A 23,453-nucleotide genomic window follows, 5' to 3' on the forward strand; every position below is an offset into this window, starting at 1 on the left:
TCATAATTTTTGAAAGTTGCTCTGAGATGCCTTTGACATAAGGTATGGGAATCCTATGGGCTTATTCTTGTCTAGGTTGATGTGTGGAGAAGTGGCTGATGATTTTTTGAGTCGTTTAGGATTGTATCCATTTAGAATGGCTGTGTTTTTGATTATTTCCAATTCTTGTTTTAGAGATTCCTCAGGAGCAAAATCTGTGTGCTCTGGTTACCAGTGATTTGATGATGCCAAATTTTTGAGAAGGATGATGAGCAGAAGAGTTGTGGATGTAGCGACCTGAAAAGGTCGGCTTTTGATAGACAGAAGTGGAGATGGAACAGTCTTCTTTTCTTTGGATGTGTAAATCCAGGAAAGAGATACCCTGCGGAGATTCTTTTTCTAACGTAAATTTGATGCAGAGGTGAAGGTTTATTTTATCTAGAAACAGATGTAGCTCTTGCTCGGAATGACCCCAGACTGCAAAGACGTCGTCGACATAATGTAGCCAGATTTTTGGTTTGGGTTGAAACGCAAAAATTTTTTCCTTGAAATCTACCATAAACAGGTCTGCCGAGTTAGGTGATAAGGGGAAATCCATAGCTGTTCCCTCCTCTTGCTTGTAGATTTTTTCTTTCCAAGTGAAGTGACCGGAAGTAATTGTAAATTTGAATAGTTCAACAATATCAGAAGGAAATTTTGGAGTTAACAGGTCCACTGTTTCCTTGGGGGATATTAGTGAAGAGGGAGACTATGTCAAAGCTAATTAGCATGTCAGTTTCCAACAGTTGAGTGTCTTTTATTTTAACGTATAACTGTGGAATTTTTAATTGATGAGGCTGAGTGGCCAATGTGGGGACGGAGAAGGTTAGATAAGAATTTTGCTAACTTGTAAGTTGGGCTGCTAATAGAATCAACGACAGGTCTGAGTGGGATGTTGTTCTTGTGAAGTTTGGTTAAACTGTATGTTCTGGGAGGTCTAGGATGGTATGTCTTGAGTTTTTTTTACAGTTTCTTAATCTAAAGAAGTTGTTTCATCAAGTAGCTTGTTCAGTTTCTTGAGCTGTCTTTTTGTGGGATCATAATCAAGTTTTGTATAAGTATTTCAATCTCGAAGTAGTAAATTCATTTTTCGGTCATATGACTGAGTATCAAGAACCACAGTGGTATTTCCCTTGATGGCTCTGGTGATGATTGTTTTTATTATGTTTTAAGTATTTCGACTTAAATATTCCACCATCATAATTGAAAGCTCTTACTGCCTTAAAACATAATAAAAACATAATCATCACCAGTGCCGACAAGGGAAACACCACTTCTTCGAAGACAACGGTCATACAAATCACTATTCAAAAACATACAAAGGAAACAGAAGAAATATACAGAAATAAAAGAAATAGCTGAAACGTAGCACAGAAAACTCACCAAGATTCTTGGGACAGTTTTCTTAATTAAATTATTATTATTCAGGCTTCCGTGGAGTCAAAAAAACTCGTGGGAGGTCCTTCTAAGGAAACACAGTATCATGCCACTCCTTGACCATTCTTGCTCTAACCAATCTCTCAGGCAATGCATTACACAGTTCAACTACCCTCCATGCAAAGAAACCACTCTTACTCACAGCTTCCTTTCATAACTTTCAGGGATGGCCCCTTGTCCTTGCTCCTTCCCTCCGTTCCAACAAGCGAAAGAATTTCCCAATGTCTACCCTGTAACTGCCTCTCAACAGTTTAAAAGGCTTGAACATATCACCTCTCCTTCTATTCACCAAACTCTGCAGTCCACATTTCCTCTGACAATCCTCGTAACTGACATTGTACAGTCCCATCTTTGTTATTCGCCTCTGTACTCTTTCCACAGTTAATGTATCCACTTCAAATCCTGGGGACCAAACCTGAAAACAATAGTCTAAGTGTGGTCTGATCAGGGTCTTAAAAAACGGAATAACTATTTTATCTCTGCAGGTCCGCGTCCTTCTCAGTATTGCAGCAATCCTTTGGGTTACTTTCACCACCCCTTTGCAATATGCTCCCTGATCAGTTTTCTATCAATCATCACTCCCAGATCTCGTCTCCCCTACTTCCTCTAGTATAGCTCCTCCAATCGAGTATGCATCCCCCCATTGATGGATCCTTAACTTCAAGACTTTGCTCCATTAAACCAAAACCCCCATTCATTTGCCCATCTGTCTAGTTTATTCAGATCCTCTAAGATCTGATATTTTTTTATTCTTGACAAATAAGATTAATTTGGAAGAAATTTGTTTTAGAAAGTGTTAATAACAGTTTAACTTTCATGTAGTATTGTCATAATATCCTGTACCACCCAATCAGGGTACATATTAACAATTTGATGGTATTTATTTAATAATTTAACATAAATATTAAATATTTCATTAAATGTTTTCAAGTTTTCAACTTGGAAACATTTAATGGAAAAAAAAGTGTGTTCCTAAGTGGATAGTTGATAAAAAAAAAAAAAATGTGAAAATGAAATGAGAAAATCTGATTTTTGCTCTTGCAGTAATTCTTTGAGAGGAGCAGTAAAAATGTAATTCATCATCATATTCCTGCTATGTACCCTCAAGGGGTGTACAGGATATGATAGTACTACATGAAAAAAAAATTACATCATTATTAATTTCCTATCTACAATTTTCCTCCAAATCAGTCTGTTACTTGTCAAGACTCCAACATTATCAGATCTTATATTTCTATTGTCTAAGGCACTTTATACCGTATCAATCCACCTATATCTTGGTCTTCCTGTGGGTCGTTTTGCTGCAAACCTGGCAGAGAACACTTGTTTTGCTAATCTTTCCTCGCCCATTCTGTTTAAGTGACCATACCACCTGAGATTAGCTCTGCTAACGCATTCCTGAATGCTGACAATGTCAAGTTCTTTCCTAATATCCTCGTTTTTAATATGATACTGCCATTGATGCCATCTGTTCACGGCTATAATCTTTCTCAGGACTCTTATATCTGTGGTCGCTAGTCTTTGGTCAAGTGTTTTACTTCTGACCCAGCTCTCAGATCCATAAGTTAAAACTGGTTTGAACACTGTCTTGTATACAGCTAATTTTGTGTTCCGACTAATTTCTCTCTTATTCCATATGAATTTATTCAATTGACTTCCCACCATACCAGCTTTGCTGATTCTGTTGTCTATTTCTATATTTAATTTACCATCTTCTGTTAAAATCGTGCCTAAATAGCTGAAATGTTTTACTTGTTCCACAGGTTCTCCATGTTCTCCATTCACAACACAGTTGACATTTTCAATGATTCTGCCTATTTTCATTGTCTTTGTCTTTTTATTGCTGACCTTCATACCTTATCTATTACAACAGCTATTCAATTTAGTCAGAGAATCTTGCAGACTTGTAGCGGATTTATTTAGAAGTATAACATCATCCGCATAAAGCAAAGAGCTGACATTAACATCTCCAATTTTGATATCATGTTTAATACCACTTTCCTTCATAACGTGATCCATATAGATAATGAATAACAGAGGGGGATAATGTACATCCTTGTCTCACACCAGATTTAACATTAAACCATCTTCCTGTACTTCAATTCTAACTGCTGACTTACAACTCAAATAAAGACTAAGTATTGCTTGATATAATGCCCCATTGACACCATATAACTGCAGCGTATTGAATAGCTTCTCTCTTCGCACCTTGTCATATGCCTTTTCCAAATCGACAAAACTTAAATACAGATCTTTGTTATATTCCCATGCTTTCTCGACTATTTGTCGTAAAGTGAAGATCTGATCCTGACAGCCTCTATTTGGCCTGAATCCAACTTGTTCTTCACCAAGTTTTTCTTCCACAATTCTTTTCAACCGTTTCTGAAGTATACTTGCATAGATCTTGCCAGGAACACTCAGTAGGGAAATACCTCTGTAATTCTCACATTCAGTTTTATTTTCCTTTTTATATATGGGTACTGTGAGAGCTTTACTCCAATCATTGGGAATTTGCCCTCTGTCCAGGATTTCTGAACCACGCAGTACAGCCACTGTAAGACTTTTATACCACCATACTTCAGCATTTCTGGTCGAATATCATCTACTCCTGCTGCCTTTCCACATTTCAAGCCTTTGATGGCTTTTTCTACTTCAAGTATGGATATGTATTCTTGACTGAATGTTGGTCACTGTTTTTTACCACTGTGCTGTCATCACTGCTTTTCATTTAGCAGTTTTTCAAAGTAATTACTCCATACCTCAAGGATATCTTTTTCTCCCGTTTTCATGTCACCTTTATCATCTCTAATTGCTTTTACAGCACTCTTTCCTCCATTCCTAAGCTTCTTCAACACCCTCCAGAATATTTTGCCACCTTCTTGATATTTATTTTCTATATTCTTGCCAAAGTCCTCCCATGACTTTTGTTTAGCTAGTTTTACACAGTGTTTAGCATTCTTGCATTTGTCTCTATATTCTCTAAGAGCACTAGCTGACTTATTTGACAGGAACTTTTGATATGCTTTCTTCTTTTCCTTCACTGCCTCTTTAACTTCCTGTGTCCACCAGGGAGTTCTGATTTTTTTATCCTTACTGACAACCTCACCACATGCCTCTCTGGCAGAATCAATCAATGTTTTCTTTAGAGTTTGCCACTGAATCTCCAAGGTTTGATTCCTGTTCTCAAACTCATTTTTTCTTCAATAATCTTTGTGTATTTTAGTCTACAGTTCACATCTGAGAGCTGCTCAACTTTTATTCGCTTTAATAAAAAATAAAATAAAAATAAATAAAAAAATAAAAAATGATGGTACAACATAAAAATGTAATTATAGTTATTTATTGTTTTTGTATTGTGCATTTTTTTTATTCTGCATTTATAGGTGGAGATAGTACAGTTGATATATCTTTACAGCTTTTTCCTTGTGGAATATGTGGCCGTACATTTCTACCAAATGCACTGGTAAGATTTATAAATGAGTTTTTATATACCCATTAAAATGTGTCATCAGTAATTTTTTAATCTAAGATGTTGAACTTCTGTGGCATATTTAGAAAATGATGTATGATCTTTGATTAGAAAGATTGGGTTTTAAATTCTGTGAAGGGTGCATGGAATAGTTTCTGAACTTCAGGCGAAGCTGAGTTAGCTTGATGTTGTTGTGCAACAGAAACCAGTTGTTTTGGAGATGTTCTTCCCTGACATGTCACATGCGGGTGTACAGATGTTGCCTTACTCCTAAATAATACTGATCATTCACTGTGGTGCCGTCGGGAACAAATTCACTGTGGATAATTCCAGCAAAGTCAAAAAAAAAAAAAAAAAAAAAAAGCCTATTGTCTTGACACATGATTTTTTCAACTTGACTTTCTTCTCCTAGAGAGAAGACATTCCATGCTCTGGAGTTTCGTTTTCGATCAAACTGAGAAAACTACATCACATTCTTGATCAACTGCATTGAAAAAATTTTGGCAACATGCAACCTGGTAGTTCTTTGTGTGTCAATGTGTGCGTGTGGTACAGACCTCGAACAAATCTTTCTCTTGTGCAAATCTCTAAGATTAATCTGGCGGTTTCCTTACTGACACCAAGCTGTACAGCAAGTAGCCGAGTGGTTATTTGCCTACCATTGACAACAATTTCCCTAGCTTTGATCATATTTTCATTTGTCTGTGCAGAAAATTGGCTGTCCAAACTCCTGGTTTCAACATTTAATTGAAACCAGCAGAACACCATGGTATACTTCTGTAGCAGTTTTTTCTAATTTACAGTAAAATTTTATCACAACACTTTGCTCCATGATGCTACTCCTGACATGCTCCACTCACACACTTATTTCAATGACTGCCACATGAAAACTGCTGTTACCTGACTCGACATCTGCGATTACAGCTGTAGCAGACAAAACTATAAACATGTCTGTTACTTTGATTTTTTTTTTTTTTTTTTTTACAGGTCAGCCGTTTCAATAAATCTAATAACTTGCCAGGCACACTATGTATGAATATTATTGTCTTACTTTCCAGAACTGACTATAACATAAAAGTGGAGTATAACAGTGGAAAATAAGTGAGCATATTGAAAGTTCCTAACAAGTAACCATATTCTCAGAGAATACCGAGAAAAAATGCCAGAAAAACAAAGCATTGTAAAAGCAGCCTAAAAGTTATGTGCTTTCATTAGAATATACAAAGTAATCAGGAAGGTAGTGATAGAAAATAGAGAAGAAGAAGAAGAATGTAAACAGATTCCCCTATCTAATGTACATATCAGTACATTAGATAAGAGAAAAAGCACATAGAAATTCTGAAATGTGTAAAATACAACATGAGTATGTGATATTCAAACAGAAATGCTCAGATACTTAGATATAAAAGTTTTTTACATTAGTTACACTGCATGATTCAAATGGCCCAGTTACAGGGATGAATTCAAGATGATAAATGATGCCCATCTGCAAAGTAAAACTGAATGAGAGAAATAGAGGAATTTCCATATTGGGTATACCAGGTAACTGAGTATGCAAGCATACCAGAGAAGAGGCAAAGAAAAATTGTGGAACGGAAGGAGAACAAGCTCGGTTTAGGCTAAATAGGGCTGTCAGGATCAGATTTTTACTTTAAGATAAATAGCTGAGAAATCATAGGAATAAAAGCAAGAATTTATATCCAGTTTTGTAGATCTGGAAAAAGTATATGACAAGATATTAATTAAAAAACTGTTCAAATTGCTACAATTATTTACTGTAAATGGTACATTATATCGAGCAGTACCTGGTTTACGTAGTCTGTGTTTGAGTTGTGATCAGCAGGTTAGAATTGAAAAAGGTACAGGAAGATGGTTTGATGTTAAATCAGGTTTGGTGAATAATCAGGAAGATGGTTTGATGTTAAAATGAAGATACTCTGACAAGGGTGCAGAGTATCTTCATTTTTATTCATTATCTACGTGGATTACATTATGAAGGTCATGCATTATGCCTGATATCAAAACTCAGCTCTTTACTCATGTATAACCTGAATAACTGCTCTAATAAATTTGGTTTGAAAATCAGTAATAAAAAAGACAAAGTATGAAAATAAACAGTATTATTAAAAACTGATTCCTGAATGGAGAGCCAATAGAACAAGTAAAACATTTTTTCAGCTATAAGTGAAGATGATTTTTTAGTGAAGATGATAAACTAAATATGGAAATACTTATTTAACAAAATTTAACTTAACTTATTTAACAGAATTTAACTTATGGATACGAAGGTTAGATTAGAAATAAAACTTCATCAAAGACATGGATCCACATATATGAAAGATATGAGAAAAATTGCAGGAGTAAACAGATGGCATCAATTGCAGAACGACATTAAAAGAGGAGGATATTAGGAAGGAACTTGACATTAGTATTCAGGAATGTGGAGCAGAGCTAATATAGGGGAATATGGCCACTTAAACAGAATGGAAGAAGAAATGTTAGTAAAACAAGTGTTTTTTGCCAGAATGGCAGGAAAAAAACCAAGATAAAATTTATTTATCTTGGTAGTGTAATATCTATTTATATTTGTAATTATTTATTTATTTAATTTTTTAATTTACTTATCATCACACCTTCCAACTGCACCTTTATATTTTTTCCCTATCAGTAGTGCTACCGAGTCTGTAGATGTTGCTTGAGCTAGTTCAATCACTCTTAATTTTTTCTGGCTGTAATTTACTTTCCCCCTCTCTCAGGGTCGCAATTATGATAAATTTCATGTTTACTTAGTCTAGACTCAGGAAGTGCTTTGGGCTGGAACCAATTCCTTTGTCTATTTTGCTGTCTTTCTCTTGCACCGATCTTTAAAAATTTATTTGTGGTTTCAACTGCGCCATTAAAGATCACATAGAGGAATTGTATTTCCCATACATGCAAGAGAAATATCCAGCTCAACACAGAAATATCTCTAAAGTTTAATTCTAATTCAAGCAACGTTTAAAAGTAAAAATCAGTCAGTCATTGCTATTCTATCTTCAGGACACACAGGTTCTATGTTTTATGAGGCAGTGCATTGGCAAGTCAGAATCAGGCAAGCTATTAACAAACAAAACTGTTTATTCATTCTAAATCAAAATTTTGTTCTAATTACAAAGATTAAAATCTACACATATCAAAATATCCTTCTCTGATTAACTCAGCTAAATAACAATGGAAACAAAGTAAAACACATGTCTAGTTCTCCGCTTGATTAGATTAGCATTTTCGCTTAAGCCTTTTGACATAAAAAACAATCTACGTGATCAACAATCAGACACTTGGATAGACATATATATATACATATATATATATATATATACACTCTAACGTAAATTAACTCAGGCTAAAACAGAATTAGGCATAACTAAACTTTACAATCAATTTCCCCTTCATCACATAACATTAGCAAATTTCTCTGAACTCTGTAAACAATTAGTTCACCATTAATTAGAAGTACGGCTTTCTGACTTCACGAATGTTCTTTACGCTAACTAACTATGGAATCAGCATTCTTAGCCTTAATTTTCACAATCTAGGAAAGTTCTGGAAAATTCTTACTTGCAACCTTGTCAGCTAGTTCAGTACACTAGATCCTAGAGATCAGGGCCACGTTCCTCTTCCTTCCGGTGAATACTACATTTGGGCACTAGTTCTCGGCAACGATGATAAAGCATATTTGGAGATCATCTAGAACCTTCGCAGTGGGACTTCTAGAATAGACCATCACTGCTGGTACGATCCTCCTATCATCGTCAGACTTCTGCTGACAGGACGTGAATCCCCCCGTCCTTGGAACGGCTGGACGCAGGAATCTCTTTGAGATGAGACCCGAAGCGAGAGCCAGGAACAGAGTGCCTAGGCCCTTCGATTTCTCCCTTTTATTCTCTTCTCCCGACCTTGGAACGGCCTCAGATTAAACCGCCTGGATATTCTTGGAGGGGGGTTTCTCCACCACCCTGCTGTCGCTGAGTTCTGCTGGGAAAGCCCGTTGACCTTGGCGATTTTCGCTAGCCCCAGGTCTGTATGTCTATTTCTGTCTGAGCTATTTCTTTGTTTATACAATTTCAGTGATTCTTAAATATTTTAACAATTTTACTCTAACATTTCATCAGATTCAGTACAGCAAAAAAAATGAGGTAAACTTTAATTCAATTACAAGTATTTTATATAATTTATTATTTCCAAGTAAAATCGGTATAGAAAAATTTCATTCTAATTTTTCTTCATACAAGATTTTACAGTAGATTCAGTGAGAAGTGCCTTAGAATAATGAAATGTAAGATCTAATGTTGTTGGAATCTGACAAGTAATAGATTAAATTGGAGGAAAATTGTCAATAGAAAGTTTGTAATGATTAACTTTTCACGTAGTGCTGTTATATCTTGTAATTCCTAAAAGGGTACATATCAGGAATTTGATGACTGAGAAGGAAGTGGGATGCAGGATACAAGCAGGATGGAGGAACTGGAGAGAGATGGCTGGAGTGCTATGTGATAAGAGAATGCCGATCAAACTAAAAGGCAAAATCTACAGGACAGTGAGACCAGCTATGACGTATGCTTTGGAAACTGTGGCCCTGAGGAAAAATAACATCAGCATGATGGAGGTAGCAGAGATGAGATAGGTGGATGTGCGGTGTAACCAGAAAGGATCATCTGAGAAATGACTATATAAGGGGAACGGTGAAAGTTATGAACTTGGGAACAAAGATACAGGAGGCAAGGTTGAGATGGTTTGGTCATGCGATGAGGAGGGAGGAAGAGTATGCGGGAAGAAAGGTCATGCAGATGGATGTGCAGGGGAAGAGGAAGTGCAGATGGCCAAAGAAGAGATGGAGGGAGATGGTGGAGGAGGACTTGAGGATGAAGAACTTGGATGTGGCTACAGCCCAAGACAGGAAGTTGTGGAGGAGACTCACCACAAACAGTGACCTTACTTAAGTGGGAAAAGCTGCAGAAGAAGATCAGGAATTTGATGACAGTGTATTCATCTGTATTACTTCCCTGTTTACCCTATCGTGTTTTGAACTGCTTTCTCTTTATGCCATGATTGTACACTATGATTATGATATAAGAGAAACTTTGTTATATTGCCATGATTTCTCTACCATTTGTGTTAATGAGAAATCTGATCCTGAAAACCATTTTTGGGTCTGAATCCAGTGTCTTCAAGTTGAACTTCACATTTCTTAGCTTCTTAAGTATGCTTGTTTAAATTTTACCTGGAACACTCAGTAGGGAAATTTCTCTAAGTCTCAGTTTTCCCTTTTTTATAGATGGGAACTATCAAATCTGTACTGGTCATCTGGAATTTGACCTTTTTGAACAGGCCTTCTGAGTTATGCAGTGCAACTGCTGTAACATTATACCTCCATATTTGAGCATTTCTGGTCAGACATCATATACTCCATCTGCCTTTCCACGCATCATATTTCGGATATATTTCTATTTCTAGTATTTGATATATACTCCTCTCTCTCTCTCTCTCTCTCATATGTGTGTGCTGATTGCATTCTTCTTGAATAATTTCTTATTCTCCTTTTCTCTCCATTCCCTCACTTAATAATCTTTCAAAGTAATTAATCACTCAATCCTGGATATCATTATCTTCAGTTTTTATATTACTTTTTTTGAACTCTGATTGCTTTTACAGTACTTTTTGCTTAATTCCACAGCTTTTAGATGCTCTAAAGTTTATGGCCCTTTCTTAACTCATGTCTCTAGTCTCACTATTCTTTCAGGTTACCATGCATTTCCTATTTTACTCTTTATACAAAAATATTACTGTTATTCCTCTTATCTGCCTCCATACACAAGTAGTTCAGTTTTGATGTGCCTTAACATACGAACTTTCGCTTGTTCATGCTTGGATAAAGGATAAAAAAAAGATATAATTTCTTGTATAATATAATTTACTTTCTAACCAAGGAGAGAGGAGGGGGGGGCTTGCCATAATCTCTTTATCATTATTGTCAGCCATTGTTAATCCACTGCTGATGTGAAAAATGTGAAAGCCTTTCAAGATGATGCCAAGACTGCCTATGACGTTTCTTCTCCATGTCACTCCTCCAAATCTGATGATTTCATCACTCAATCATGATTTTGGTTAATGTTATGGTCCAATCCATTTCTTTTGCCCATCATTGGTCTCATCTTTGAGCAATATGCCCAGCCCATTGCTGCTTCAGATGTTTCACTCATTCTATAATGTCAGACTTTGGTTTGATTTCTTATCCAAGTATTCCTTTTATGTTAGTCTTCTGATACCAAGCATACTTCTTTCCATACTAAATTGTGTACTTCTTAGTTTTTGAGTGTATTTTACATTTAGATGCCCATTTTTCACAACCATGTGTCAGTATGTTCTTCAATTCACACAAAAACACCAGGAAATAAGTAAATAATATTCATTTAAAAGCCAAACATTTTAACCTGAATATTACAGACTATCATCAGTGGCAACATTAATTAATTAATTACAAGATTAATTACAATGGATTGATTTGAAACAGTGAGAGCTGCATAATGTTATATACAGTATAAAACAGTGCAAAGGTATAACTGAGGAAACATTGTATTATTAGTTAACTGTATTAAAAAAAAAATTAATGACATGTGATTTAGTGAAGAGAAAGTTATAGCACGTTTATTAAAAGCTCAGATTAGTAATTCCCACTCCTTTATAAAAAATTTATCCAATTTTCTAGATAAAGTGAAAAATGTTTCCTTCTAACCACTGATTTAATGGTTAGTTTTGGTATGTACCCCTAGATAGACGATACACTGTTAGCTTTCACAAGTCTTTCCACAGGACACAGTGAAATTATTTGCCTTGGTTATTTATTCCAGATTTTCTTTGTCAAAATAAGATTTACAGTGAAGTTGAAGAAACTCCCATGGGAAGTCCTCTCTCACCAACTTCTGTGTAGAACATTTAAAAGACATATTGTTCTCATCAACATATACCCTCAGTTTTCATTTTTGGGTTCTCTATATAAACATTTTTGCTATTTGGCCCCATAATGAAGAAATGCTCCACCCTCCTTAAATGTTTGTGACATAACATCCAAAAGGAAGTGTTCCGTGCATTATAGGATGTTAAGCCTAATTGATTTGAAGTCACCTGCGTCTGAAAGGAATAATCATGTTACATTACGTGCTGACTTTTATTTGCTTATTCGTAGTTAAAGGATAAAAAATATTTTTTAGTGTAATTTAATACTACTATACTAAAACTTGACTATTTTTAGCTACTTATTTATTGCACTGACTGTTATTGCACAATCTTAGTTTAGTTTAGCGGTAACTTACCTGCTTGTAGTCTTCATCTATTATGTGTGTGTTACTTCTCACATTAGTGTTGTTTATTGTCAATTCTGATGAGTGACTTTGTTCCAGTAGTGGACTTTGCACTATTCATTGGTTTTCTGGTGAAAACAGTTTGGGGTTGGAGGCTAGTTTAGCCAGGCAATAGCATAGCTGGCATGATTTTTCATCATATACCAAATTTGTTTTAAAGCATTTCAAGTCCCATGTTGCCAGCCAGTCTTTCATTCATTATCTAGGTGAATGTCTATTAATGGAACACACCACAAGAAGTGTTTTGAAGGATTTGAAAATTGGATGAAAATTTTTGAAGCAAATAAAGAAAAGAAAGTTTGATTCAGTTAGCAGTTGCCTTAGAATATGAAATAAGCTGACCATGTTGGAGATCTGACAAATATTAATCTTTGTTGAATAGTTTTTAAAAGCTGGTAATTATGAAATTGTGATTGTGTTGTAGCATCACAATATCCTGCATTTGCCATGAAGGTATATACCAAGAAAGGCTTATGATGATCAAAAGAAACTTGCCATTAGTGAAATTCAAAAATTTGCAAGCTGGTTATGTGAAATGTGCTCACATTACACATCTCAGCTTTCTAATGACTTTTTTCCAGCTGAAGTATTAAAAGATACTCCAGACTACATTTTTCAATATTTTATTTCCTTCTCTGTTACCTGCTTATCAGTTATAAATGTTTCAAAGTAATGGCTAAAAGCATTCAAAATAGTCTTATATATGATTTTTATGCTACCTTTGTCATTTTTTTATTCCTTTACTATTTCCTTCATTTCAAGCTATTTTATAACTTCAGACATTTTTCCACCTTCATAATATTTATGTTCTGTATTCTTTCAAAAGTCTTCCTTGATTTCTCTAGCTACTTTTTGCCAAACAAAAGACAGAAAACACTGCTTTGCCTTTTGCATATTTTCTGCTCTTTAAAAGTGCATGTGGATATACAATCTCAGAGGACAGTAAAATTTTACATTAAATCTGTTTGCACATTCTTTAATACTGAATAACCAGTTAATTTTTAGTATCATATTTATTGAAGGTGATGCAGAAAGACATAGAGTAGCAATATGGGCAGAAATAAATCTCCTCCATTTTAATCTTACCAGGTGTAAGGTGATGCACTTTGGGAAGATGCGATCACAGGCTGTGTACTGTATTGATGCAACTGAACTGCAAGATGCTAATAAGGCAGGAACTTAAAGGGTGATTGTGAATAGGAAGTTGAAGTTTAGAGGCCATATTACAAAGGCAGCCAAAATAACACAATTACATGGTTGTTGAACACACTAACAAGCAGGGATAAAGAAGTTATTGTCCTTCTATATAAGACTTTAATAAGGATATCATCTGGATGACTGCATGCAGAACTGACCTGAAATTCAATGGTAATGAAGAAATGGTGGAGAGGATCCAGAGGTGAGTGACAAAACTTGTGGAATGCTCCATATGAGAATAGATTGCCTGTCTTTTGGTTTCAAAAACTGATAATCAAAAAAAGAGATGTGATAGAAGCATATAAGTTATTAAAAGGGTATTATAGGATTAACTCTGAAGACTTTTCTAGTATATGACAGGGAGGGAGAGAGAGAATTGAGGGGTCACCCACAGACATGTAATAGCATGGTTAGCGAGGGTGTTAGGACTAGATTTTTTGCTTGGAGGCCGAAATGAGTTGTCACCGGTGGCTGCAAGTGCTTCATCAGTGAACAAGTTTAAGGAGAGGTGTGATAGGTATTGCATGAAGAATGGCTACTGTGTGAATAATGGGTCACCTTTGATGAGTCTTCTGATTCCGTGGAGATACCTGTATAATAATAAAACCTGACAATATATTAAATCCCAAATAAATAACTAATTTTGGAGAGAAATTGTCAGTTGACAGTCACGTAAACATATTAGTATCCATGATTCTTTAACGATACTTGTGACATAATGATTAGAAATATATACACGTTTACACAAGAATAATATTTAATTTGCTAAATATTTTGGTCTGAATGTTACATCTTCAGTGGCTACTTAGGAATAGTTTTAAAAAAAAAAAGTGGAATACCAAGGTGGAATACGAACAAATGATCATTCACACATAGAACGAGCTGCGTGATGCCATATCGCTAAGTATTAGAAGAGTAAACATTTTTAAAGTCATAATTAAAGATATTAATTCAGAAATTCATGTAATAATCTTAAATAACATTAGACTAATATAGGAAATTAATAAGGCCTCCACAATTTGAACATTTATTTATAGAAAGTGTGGAGACCTTACTTCAGTGTCCTAACTTGAATCATAATGACTGTATATCTATATCAAAAATTTGGGAAAGTTTAATCAGGATAACACATTAGTTTTATTTATTTACTTTTTTATGTAAATTTCCTATATTAGTCTAATGTTATTTAAGATTATTACATGAATTTCTGAATTAATATCTTTAATTGTGACTTTAAAAATGTTTACTCTTTTAATACTTAGCGACAAGACATCGCGTGGCTCGTTCCATGTGTGAATGATCAATTGTTTGTATTCCACCTTGTTTTTTTTTTAAAACTATTCCTTTGTAACCACTGAAGATGGTCTGTAATATTCAGACTGAAATATTTGATAAATTAAATGTTATTCTTTTGTAAACGTGTATATATTTCTAATAGTAGTATCCATGTTTAGTATACCTCAATATACCTTTTGAGGGGAAATCCAGAATTTAATGGTATATACTCAGATGGTGTGGATGCAGCACGTTATTTCAAGCTGTCCATTTTGCTAATTTTTATAAATAATAATTTAGTGAATTTGTTGAAGTAGTGAGATTTCTGTTTGATATTTAGTATGGTGTTTTATTAACATTTGCAATCAATTTTTTTTTATGATTGGATGTATTCATGATTTACAGTAGTATTTTCATTGTCAGCTCGTGTAATAAATGTTTGTTTTCTCTTAGATCTGTTAATGCATGGTGTTTGATATTGGGTAAGTGGAAAGTCAAGTGCACAATATTTCTGAACCAGTTATGTTCTTTGAAAGAGTCTGGAACATCAAAATTGTACTGTGCCTTTGGAATAAAGGTGTGATTTCGTTCATTGAAAATACTAAGGATGTACAAAAATCTGGCCAAGCTTTACTCCAAGAACAAATAGGAATCTTGCTACTAAAAATCTTAATCAAATAAAAATGTTAAAGTAATGAATCCAGTTCCATCCTTCATACTGAAATATAGACCACACTATTGAAAGTCCCGCTTAACTCAGCCAAGAAAGTGTTTGAACAAATAGCTAATTATCAAGAAAGTATTATCTTCTTCACCTCATCACAAAGAAAATGTTGTAGTTAACTTATCCACATCATCACTTACCAACCCAACCATTTAAGCCCTCAGTTAAAATTTAGTTATGCATCAAAACCCAAGGAAAATCTGACAATATGATGACAGTGATGAAATATGGCTTGCAAGAATTCCTTGCCAGGGCTGCTAATAGCATTTGCTTCTATGTTCCTCAGTTATATGTAATCTTATGACTGAGGAACATGCAGTGTTAAGATGTCTGAGGAGGGAAAAAAAGAAAAGCAGTTATAAGAGTTAGATGGAAGCACTATTGTTATAACATCTGATTATTATTTCTTTGTCATGCTTCTAAAAACGGCATTCAAATTTTTTCAATTTCTCATTTTTTTGAGAACTCATTCATGAGAGGTTGGATAACCTATAGCAGCGTTTCCCAAACTTTTCCTAAGATGGAAAACTTTACAAATCCTGAAATTTTCACGGAACACCTTGGTTATTTTATAACGTATTAATTAATAATTTAATTTAGCTGATTTTTATTAATAATTGATCATTAAGAATTCATTAAACATAAACATCATTAAATTAATTTGTGCTGATTTTCATTGACATATCCCATTCTGATCACCAAAAATTTATAATATAAGTACTTATGAGTGAATGCAGACTTTTTCTCCTGTGTGCTGGTAGTTTTCTCTCCTTCTATACATCCTGGAGATCGCTTTGTAGGCTGGTGGTGGATGACTCGCTATCTGTTGCATCACAAATACTTTCAATAAGAGATTTCTTAATACTAAAATTAAACAAAGTACCTTGTCTCTTATTCATATTAAAATTTAAATCTGCTGGCCTATTACTTTTAAAAAAAATCACGGTACTATGGTTTCGAAACTTTCGCCCTACAATACGAACTTGCGAAGAAAGTATTCAGTATTACTAGATTTGAGAACCGGATACAGACTACCTTGATCTTCAATCTTAGTGGAAAATTTTCTTTATACTTCCTTGCTGATTAGTCACTAACATTTGCAACACAGATGTTATTTATTTCAGTTTGGAGAACAGAGGATACACTGCCCATTGTTGTAATTGGCTTGCAGGCAATTTTTATGATCGGTCATAAACAGCGGTATTCCCTTTCCCAAATGTTGAAAGGTTTCGATGTGTGAAAATTAACGATAATTCATGAATACTTCCACGTTTAAAAATACACGGCTTGGTCACTAACATTTGCTACACAGATGTTATTAGGCATTCTGGGTCTGAGCATTTCGACATATTTACGAATATTATTCTCCTCAGAATGTTTCCACTATAAAATATTTATTCATGAAAAATGCTTAGAAAACTAAAATGACAAATTCCAGGAGAACTTTTCGCGGAACACTTGTTCACCTTCCGTGGAACACTGGTGTTCTGCGGAACACAGTTTGGGAAAACCTGACCTATAATATGCTAGTACCAAGGAACACATTTGATTTGAAAAGCTGTGGATTCCTTGGGAAATTTATCCATATATTCCTTTGGAAACACGTGATGGGAAAACTGTTCCAGAGGGCAGCAGTGGAAGGCATAAATGAAGAAGCAGAAAAACTTGTTTTGTGGGTTTAGAGTTGAACTCTGAGGGAATGTTGGTTAGCTTAGCTGCAGCATGCGTTTGGATGGATTAGTAAGAGGTAAGGGAATTGCTGATGCTGATGAACAGCAGCCATAGAAGTATTTATAAATGATTCAAGAGACTGAATGCTTGTGTGAAAGTGAGTGGGGGTGTATTGGTGAGAGGAGGGGGGGGTGTGGCAATCCATCTAATTGCTCTTTTTCAGTATAGAATCGAGTATTTTCATGGAGCTCTTAGGAGCACCATCTCAAATATGAGAGCAGTATTCAGTCAGGTGGAGTTGGGATTTGTATTGGATTAAGAGCTGTTTGGAGTTGAAGTAATACCTCGAGCAGGGAGAGAGAGAGAGTCTTATTTTTTGGATGCAGAAGAAATAATATTTGTGATATGTTTGGATGAAGAGAGATTTGAGGTTAGTTATTCCGAGAATGCGAATCTCATTTTGAATAGAGATTTGACAATTGTCAAGAGTAAGGTTTAAAGAACAGGGTTCTTTTTTGTGGGAAATAATGCAGTGCTGTGTTTTGCTGGCATTGAAGTTGATGTTATCCAGACCCCATTAATGAATGTTTTGAAGATCATAATATAGTAGAGGTTAGAGTTCTAGAGCTTATTGTGATTTGTGCTTTGCAAAGGATTCAATGTGCTGTCATCAGCAAAACTGTGTACTAGATTGGCAGTCAGCTGTAATAGATCTATATATATATATAGAAGGATCTAGTAGGCAAGAGAGCAGTCTTGTGGGGGACTCCTGCATTAGTTGTATAGATAGAAGATAAGAACCATCCACCATCACTTGGAGTGAGCATTTGGCTAGAAAGCTAGCTATCCAATTGCAGAAGCCAGCAGACAGATAGAACAATTGGAATTTTCTTAATAGACATTTATGCCAAACTCAGTCAGAAGCTTTCCAGATATCAAGAGCAACCACTTGAGATTTGCCAGACAGTTTCCATGTGCATTTGTCCAGAGGTGGGTGGCATAGGTTAGGCATCTGTTGATGGATCTTTCTATCACTCTAGAAAGAATTGAGGCAAGAGAAATTGGATGGTAGTAGTTTGAAGGTAAAGGTTTTTCATTCTTTTTTAGGAATATATATATATATATGGGCTAGTTTCCAAACTGCAGGATAGATACCAGTGGAATAAGAAAGTGTAAAATAGGGAGGCATAAAGTCTTAGTCAACTCTGGGGCACAGATATTTAGAACAATTGGAGGGATGTCATTAGAGCAGAGAGATTTTTATTGGTATCCAGCTTGAGCAAATTTTTTCTGATCTCTTTCCAGTGAAAGGTCAAATGCTTCACTGTGTGTTGAGTGTTTGGAATGGTTGGGGGAAATTTACCATTATCAGCTATGCAAGAATTGGAGAAGTAGGTAGCCAGGAGGTTGGCTTTTTCTGTCAATGATGATGCAATAGTACCATTTGGGTGTAATGGTAGTGGGAGTAGTGTAGGGCAGAAGTTATGGCTGATTACTTTGGCTAGAACCCAGAAGGCATAGCTGCCATTTGGGCAGGATTAAAATTTCCTGTTTTTAGCTCTCTGAAAATCAGTTTTTGATGTGGTGAAGATGGCTTAAAATCTAATGAAAATTGGATGAAAAATTTATGTACTGAGATTTAACTGCTTCAGAAGTAACATAACTATTTCAGTCTATATAAGAAAATCAATTAAATTACAAAAGTGGAAAAATAGTTCTAAAGAAGAAAATAAAGCACAGATTTGGATAAATTATGTAACAGAACTCTTCAATGATACCAGACAGAAGCTATAAATGTAAGAGATAACATTCAAGAACCAGCAATTCCGAAATGTGAAATAGAGAATGCTCTAAGATCAGGTAAAACAGGAGAAGTCAGTGGACCAGATGGTGTGCAGACAGAATTTTTAAAATTAATAGAACCAGATAAATTAAACTTCTTGAAAAACTGTTCAATAAAATATATGAAAGTGGCAAATTTCCACCAGATTGGCTCAAATCTACATTTATCACTAACCCAAAGCAAAATCTTGTGGCAACTTCTGACTTATTAGTCTAATGAGCCATGCATTAAAAATATTTTTGCAAGTAATTCAGAATCACATCTATAGAAAAAGTGAAGAAACTCTAAGTGAAACAGTTTAGCTTTCGGAATGGTTTTGGTACTAGATAGGTCCTTTTCTGTGCCGAAATATTGATATAAAAAATGCATAGAAAAACAGAAAACTGTCTGTGTTTCATAGATTTTGAAAAAGCTTTTGACAAGGTCAAACAACACTATGTTAATAGAAGTCCTTCAACAAATAGGACTAACTAGATGGAAAAGACATAAGACTAATAAGAAATCTGTATTGGAATCAGTCAGCTACCATTCAGTTAGACATCATTGTCACCGGTGATATTAACATCAAAAGAGGATGGAGACACTGATGTTTGCTCTCACCACTCTTGTTCAACATGTACTCAGAGGTTTTCTTTAAAACGGCATTGGAGGAATGTCCAGAGGGAATCGCAATAAATGGAAAGATTGTTAGCAACCTAAGATATGCAGATAACACTGTGCCAATTACAGATAATATCATGGATCTCCAAAAACTCATTGACAGAGTATACATAAAAAGCCAACAAATGGGAATAAATGTAAACATCAACAAGTTGAAATACATGGTCATCAGCAAACATCCAACCTCATCAATGAAACTGACACTCAATGGGAAAACTATCGATCAAGTGTCAAGGTATAAATATCTTAGTTGCTGGTTTAATGAAAGGTGGGATCCTGAAATAGATATAAAGACAAGGATTGAAGTCCTGCAACAGTCTTTCATGAAAATGAGAACATTATTCTGCAATAAAGATCTAAACATAGAAGTTAGATGCAGAATGCTAAAATGTTATGTCTGGTCCATTTTGCTCTATGGAGTTGAGACATGGAGATTGAAGGCGGCAACCATCAAGAAAATTGAAGCTTTTGAGATGTGGCTATATAAACATATAGACAAATGCTAAAGATATCATGGACAGAAAAAATAACCAATGAAGATGGCTTAAAATCTATTGGCAAAGCCAAAGGTCTCTTACAATCAAGAAACGAAAAACATATCTTTGCCACTTCATGAGAAATGGCAAATATCAGCTTCTACAAATCATTTTGGTAGGAAGAATTGATGGCAAAGGAGCTAGAGGAAGAAAAAGAATATCTTAGTTTGACAACATCAAGACATGGACAGAAAAGAGCACATACAACTGCTCAGATCAATGCACGAACATAGTTTGTTCGCCAGGATGGTTGCTGACCTTTGATAGAAGATGGCATCTTAAGAAGAAGATTCCAGAGGTTTAGTGTAGGCTGTATAGGGAGATGGAGTTTTGTATGCAATCCAATTGCAGTATACCTGACTTCTTTTGTACAGCCTTGGCACACACCTGTGGAAGAACTAAGGCTAAGATAAGGGACAAGAATTTAGTGTGGAGCAGGGAATAAATGTTTCCATGCCAAAAAGAATTATTTTGGTGATTCTTTCTGCACATGGCTTGACTCAGGTGACTCGAAACAGTAATCTCACCAAGGAAATGAGGTTTTGAAGTTGTGAAAATCATCCCACTTGGCTTTCTGGTAATGCCATGTAGTGCATGGATGGGAGTGGTTTTGTGTATGTTGCTCCATGAGGGAAGAAATTTGCACTTCATTGTTGTCTGAACTGCCTAGAGGGCAAACAACATTTACATCATATTTAGATGGGTCACTCGTTAGGAAGAGATCCAAAGTTTTTGGGGAGTGGTTTGGATTGTCTAGTATTTTGATGGGCATGTGAACAGTTTTTGTGAGATCATTTGTGATTGCAGAAGTCTCAGCCTCTTTACCTACTTAATCTGTTACATTGGAAGTGGACAGCCAGCTGAAGTCGCTTAGGAAGATGATTTCAGTTTGGTATGTCAGATTGAAGAAAATCTCAAATCTCCCTTGATTAACATGATTAATATGTCCAGAGAATACACCTCGTTAAACATCATCATTCATATATGATAATATTCATATGATAATCAGTACAAAAAATAATTGATCTATTGTTGTATTTCTGATATATATCATGAAGGGATATACAAGATTAAAGATGCCAAGAAATTTTATTCTTGTTTAATTCTTTATTCAACTGTAAGCAAACAAAGTTTGCACTTGAAGTATAAATTCATGACAAAGCTACTTGTATACAGAGGTTAGTGACTTCACATTAAATGCCTTAGCATCCCATAATGCAAAACATACATCCTTTCGGGTGTGTATAATGCTATGCATTATGGGAAGGGCCACTTCCCATACCAGTTTTGACTTTTACTGTGGTCTCATCAGTGGGAGCCAGATCCAGAAGCGATATCAAAATAGAAGTACTGCAGAAGTCATATTTCCCATATACAAGTAGTGAAAAGGTGCAACACCTTATTAAAATACTCTGGATAGAAGATATTATAATAGCATTACATGAAAGATAAAAGTTTATCATTATGAATTTTCTGTTGGCAATTTTCCTCCAAATCAGTCCATCAAGATAATTTTTTTAATAATTTGAAGGAATGTAGCAATAAGCCTAAGTCACCAAATTGGAGATATTTAACTTGGCACTTTACTTCATGCAGATGATGTTACATTCCATTACAAAAGTACTGAATTCCCTAATTGCTGTAACAAATCTATGAAAAACTGCAATAAAAACTGAAAAATAGGCAGGAACTTTGAGAACATCATCAACTGCATCCTGAATGAATCTACTGAACAAGTGACACATTTATTATTTAGGTACAATTTTTAGTGAATATATGGAAGTTGATAAAAAAAAAAAAAAAAGAAAGAAAAAAAAAGAGCCAAACTGGGTATGGTGGGAGATCAATTGAATAAATTTATATGAAATAAGTGAAATTAGTCAAACACTAAGCAGTATACAAGACAATGTTCAAACAAATTCAAACTTATGAATCTTAAAGCTGGGTTAGAAATAAAACACTTGATTAAAGACTGGAGACCACTGATTTGAGATTTCTTGTGAAATTTCAAATCAGTGGTTTCCTAATATCTTAAAAAATTAAGATATTAGGAAGGAACTACATTGCTGTCATCAAGAAGTTTGTGAAAAGAGCCTTACCTCACGTGGTATGGTCACTTAAACAGATTAGAGGAGAAGTTGGCTAAATGAATATTTTGTAGCTTGTGGCTTTGTAACCATTATAGCTTTAATTACCTGCACAGCATTCTTTGTAGGTAGCATGCTTTAAAATATGTGATACTTGGTTCATAGGCTGTAGTGATTATTTTGTATTTGTTGTTAAAAATCCCTCCTATTTTCACACAGGTCACCAAGTTCAGTGATATGGCTAGGAGCATTATTCAAATAAGTGAAACTTGAAAATTGAAGATTATTATCCTTGCAAACCTTTTCAGTTTTCAATGACAAGTTATTAAAAAATAACTTGTTATTGAGTCTTCAAATGCCTTCATGTCAAATGACTAGTCAGTTGTTGGCTATCCTCTCAGCCGTACTATTCCGTGTATGATACAGTAGCATGAGTTAGAATTTGAAATCTCTTTCAGCATTATCTCCTTATAAGCGTTACTTGATCTTTCAACATCCAAATTGATATTCTTTTTTTTTTTTTATTATTATCTAGAAAAGTTTTGAAGGCCTTCTTTTCGAAAATATTCCTGTTTCATCAACATTAAATATTTCTTACTTTATTTTTCCACAATTTTTTTTCTTTTTGGAATATCTAGAAATTTTACTGCATTCTGCAGTAAAATTCACCTGTTATTTGAACATTATGTAGTTCTGTTTTTGATTTTTAAAATTCTTGTACCATCCAGAACAGACAGTAAAGTTTCTTCAGTTCTCACTTGAATTCAATTCTCTCTTCTGTTTTCTTTCACTGCAGTAAAGAGGCTTTAATGTTTTCATTTTAATGCATGGTTTCTAAGAGGACATTTTTGCATATGATCTTTGATCCAGATTAATAAAAGATGCTATATTATCACTGTAATGCTTCTATTCCTAGTGTGACCTGCCAATTTGCTGAAGTTCATGCAACTCGGTCCTTTTTCTTGTGTTTCTTCTGCTTTATTCAAAATAGTTCATACTATTGACTTGTTCATTCCCAAATTTCTGCCTATTTTCTCTTTACCATTAATACATTTATATCTTTTTGTTACATCATATTTTTCTTCTAAAGTGATCATATTATTATTATTAACATCTGACTCTGACCTCCATAGAGTCAG

The 23,453-nt window shown here is 34.8% G+C and overlaps 1 protein-coding gene across 3 annotated transcripts in view; it reads left to right on the forward strand.

Annotated features, from left to right (window-relative positions):
- Positions 1-23,453, forward strand: part of LOC150094597 (uncharacterized) — a 269,253-nt gene that overhangs the window by 34,281 nt on the left and 211,519 nt on the right. For 2 of the 3 annotated variants that reach the window (XM_090411017.1, XM_090411016.1), the window contains exon 3: positions 4,839-4,918. In XM_090411017.1, the coding sequence (XP_090267143.1) occupies positions 4,839-4,918 (80 nt within the window). The remainder of the gene's footprint in view (positions 1-4,838; positions 4,919-23,453) is intronic. The other variant, XM_090411018.1, reaches the window with a different exon arrangement.

This window comes from Typopeltis vanoorti, chromosome 21 (genome assembly GCF_054136105.1).
Source record: "Typopeltis vanoorti isolate ZY-2024b chromosome 21, IOZ_Tvanoo_1.0, whole genome shotgun sequence".
Classification (NCBI taxonomy): Eukaryota; Metazoa; Arthropoda; class Arachnida; order Uropygi; family Thelyphonidae; genus Typopeltis; species Typopeltis vanoorti.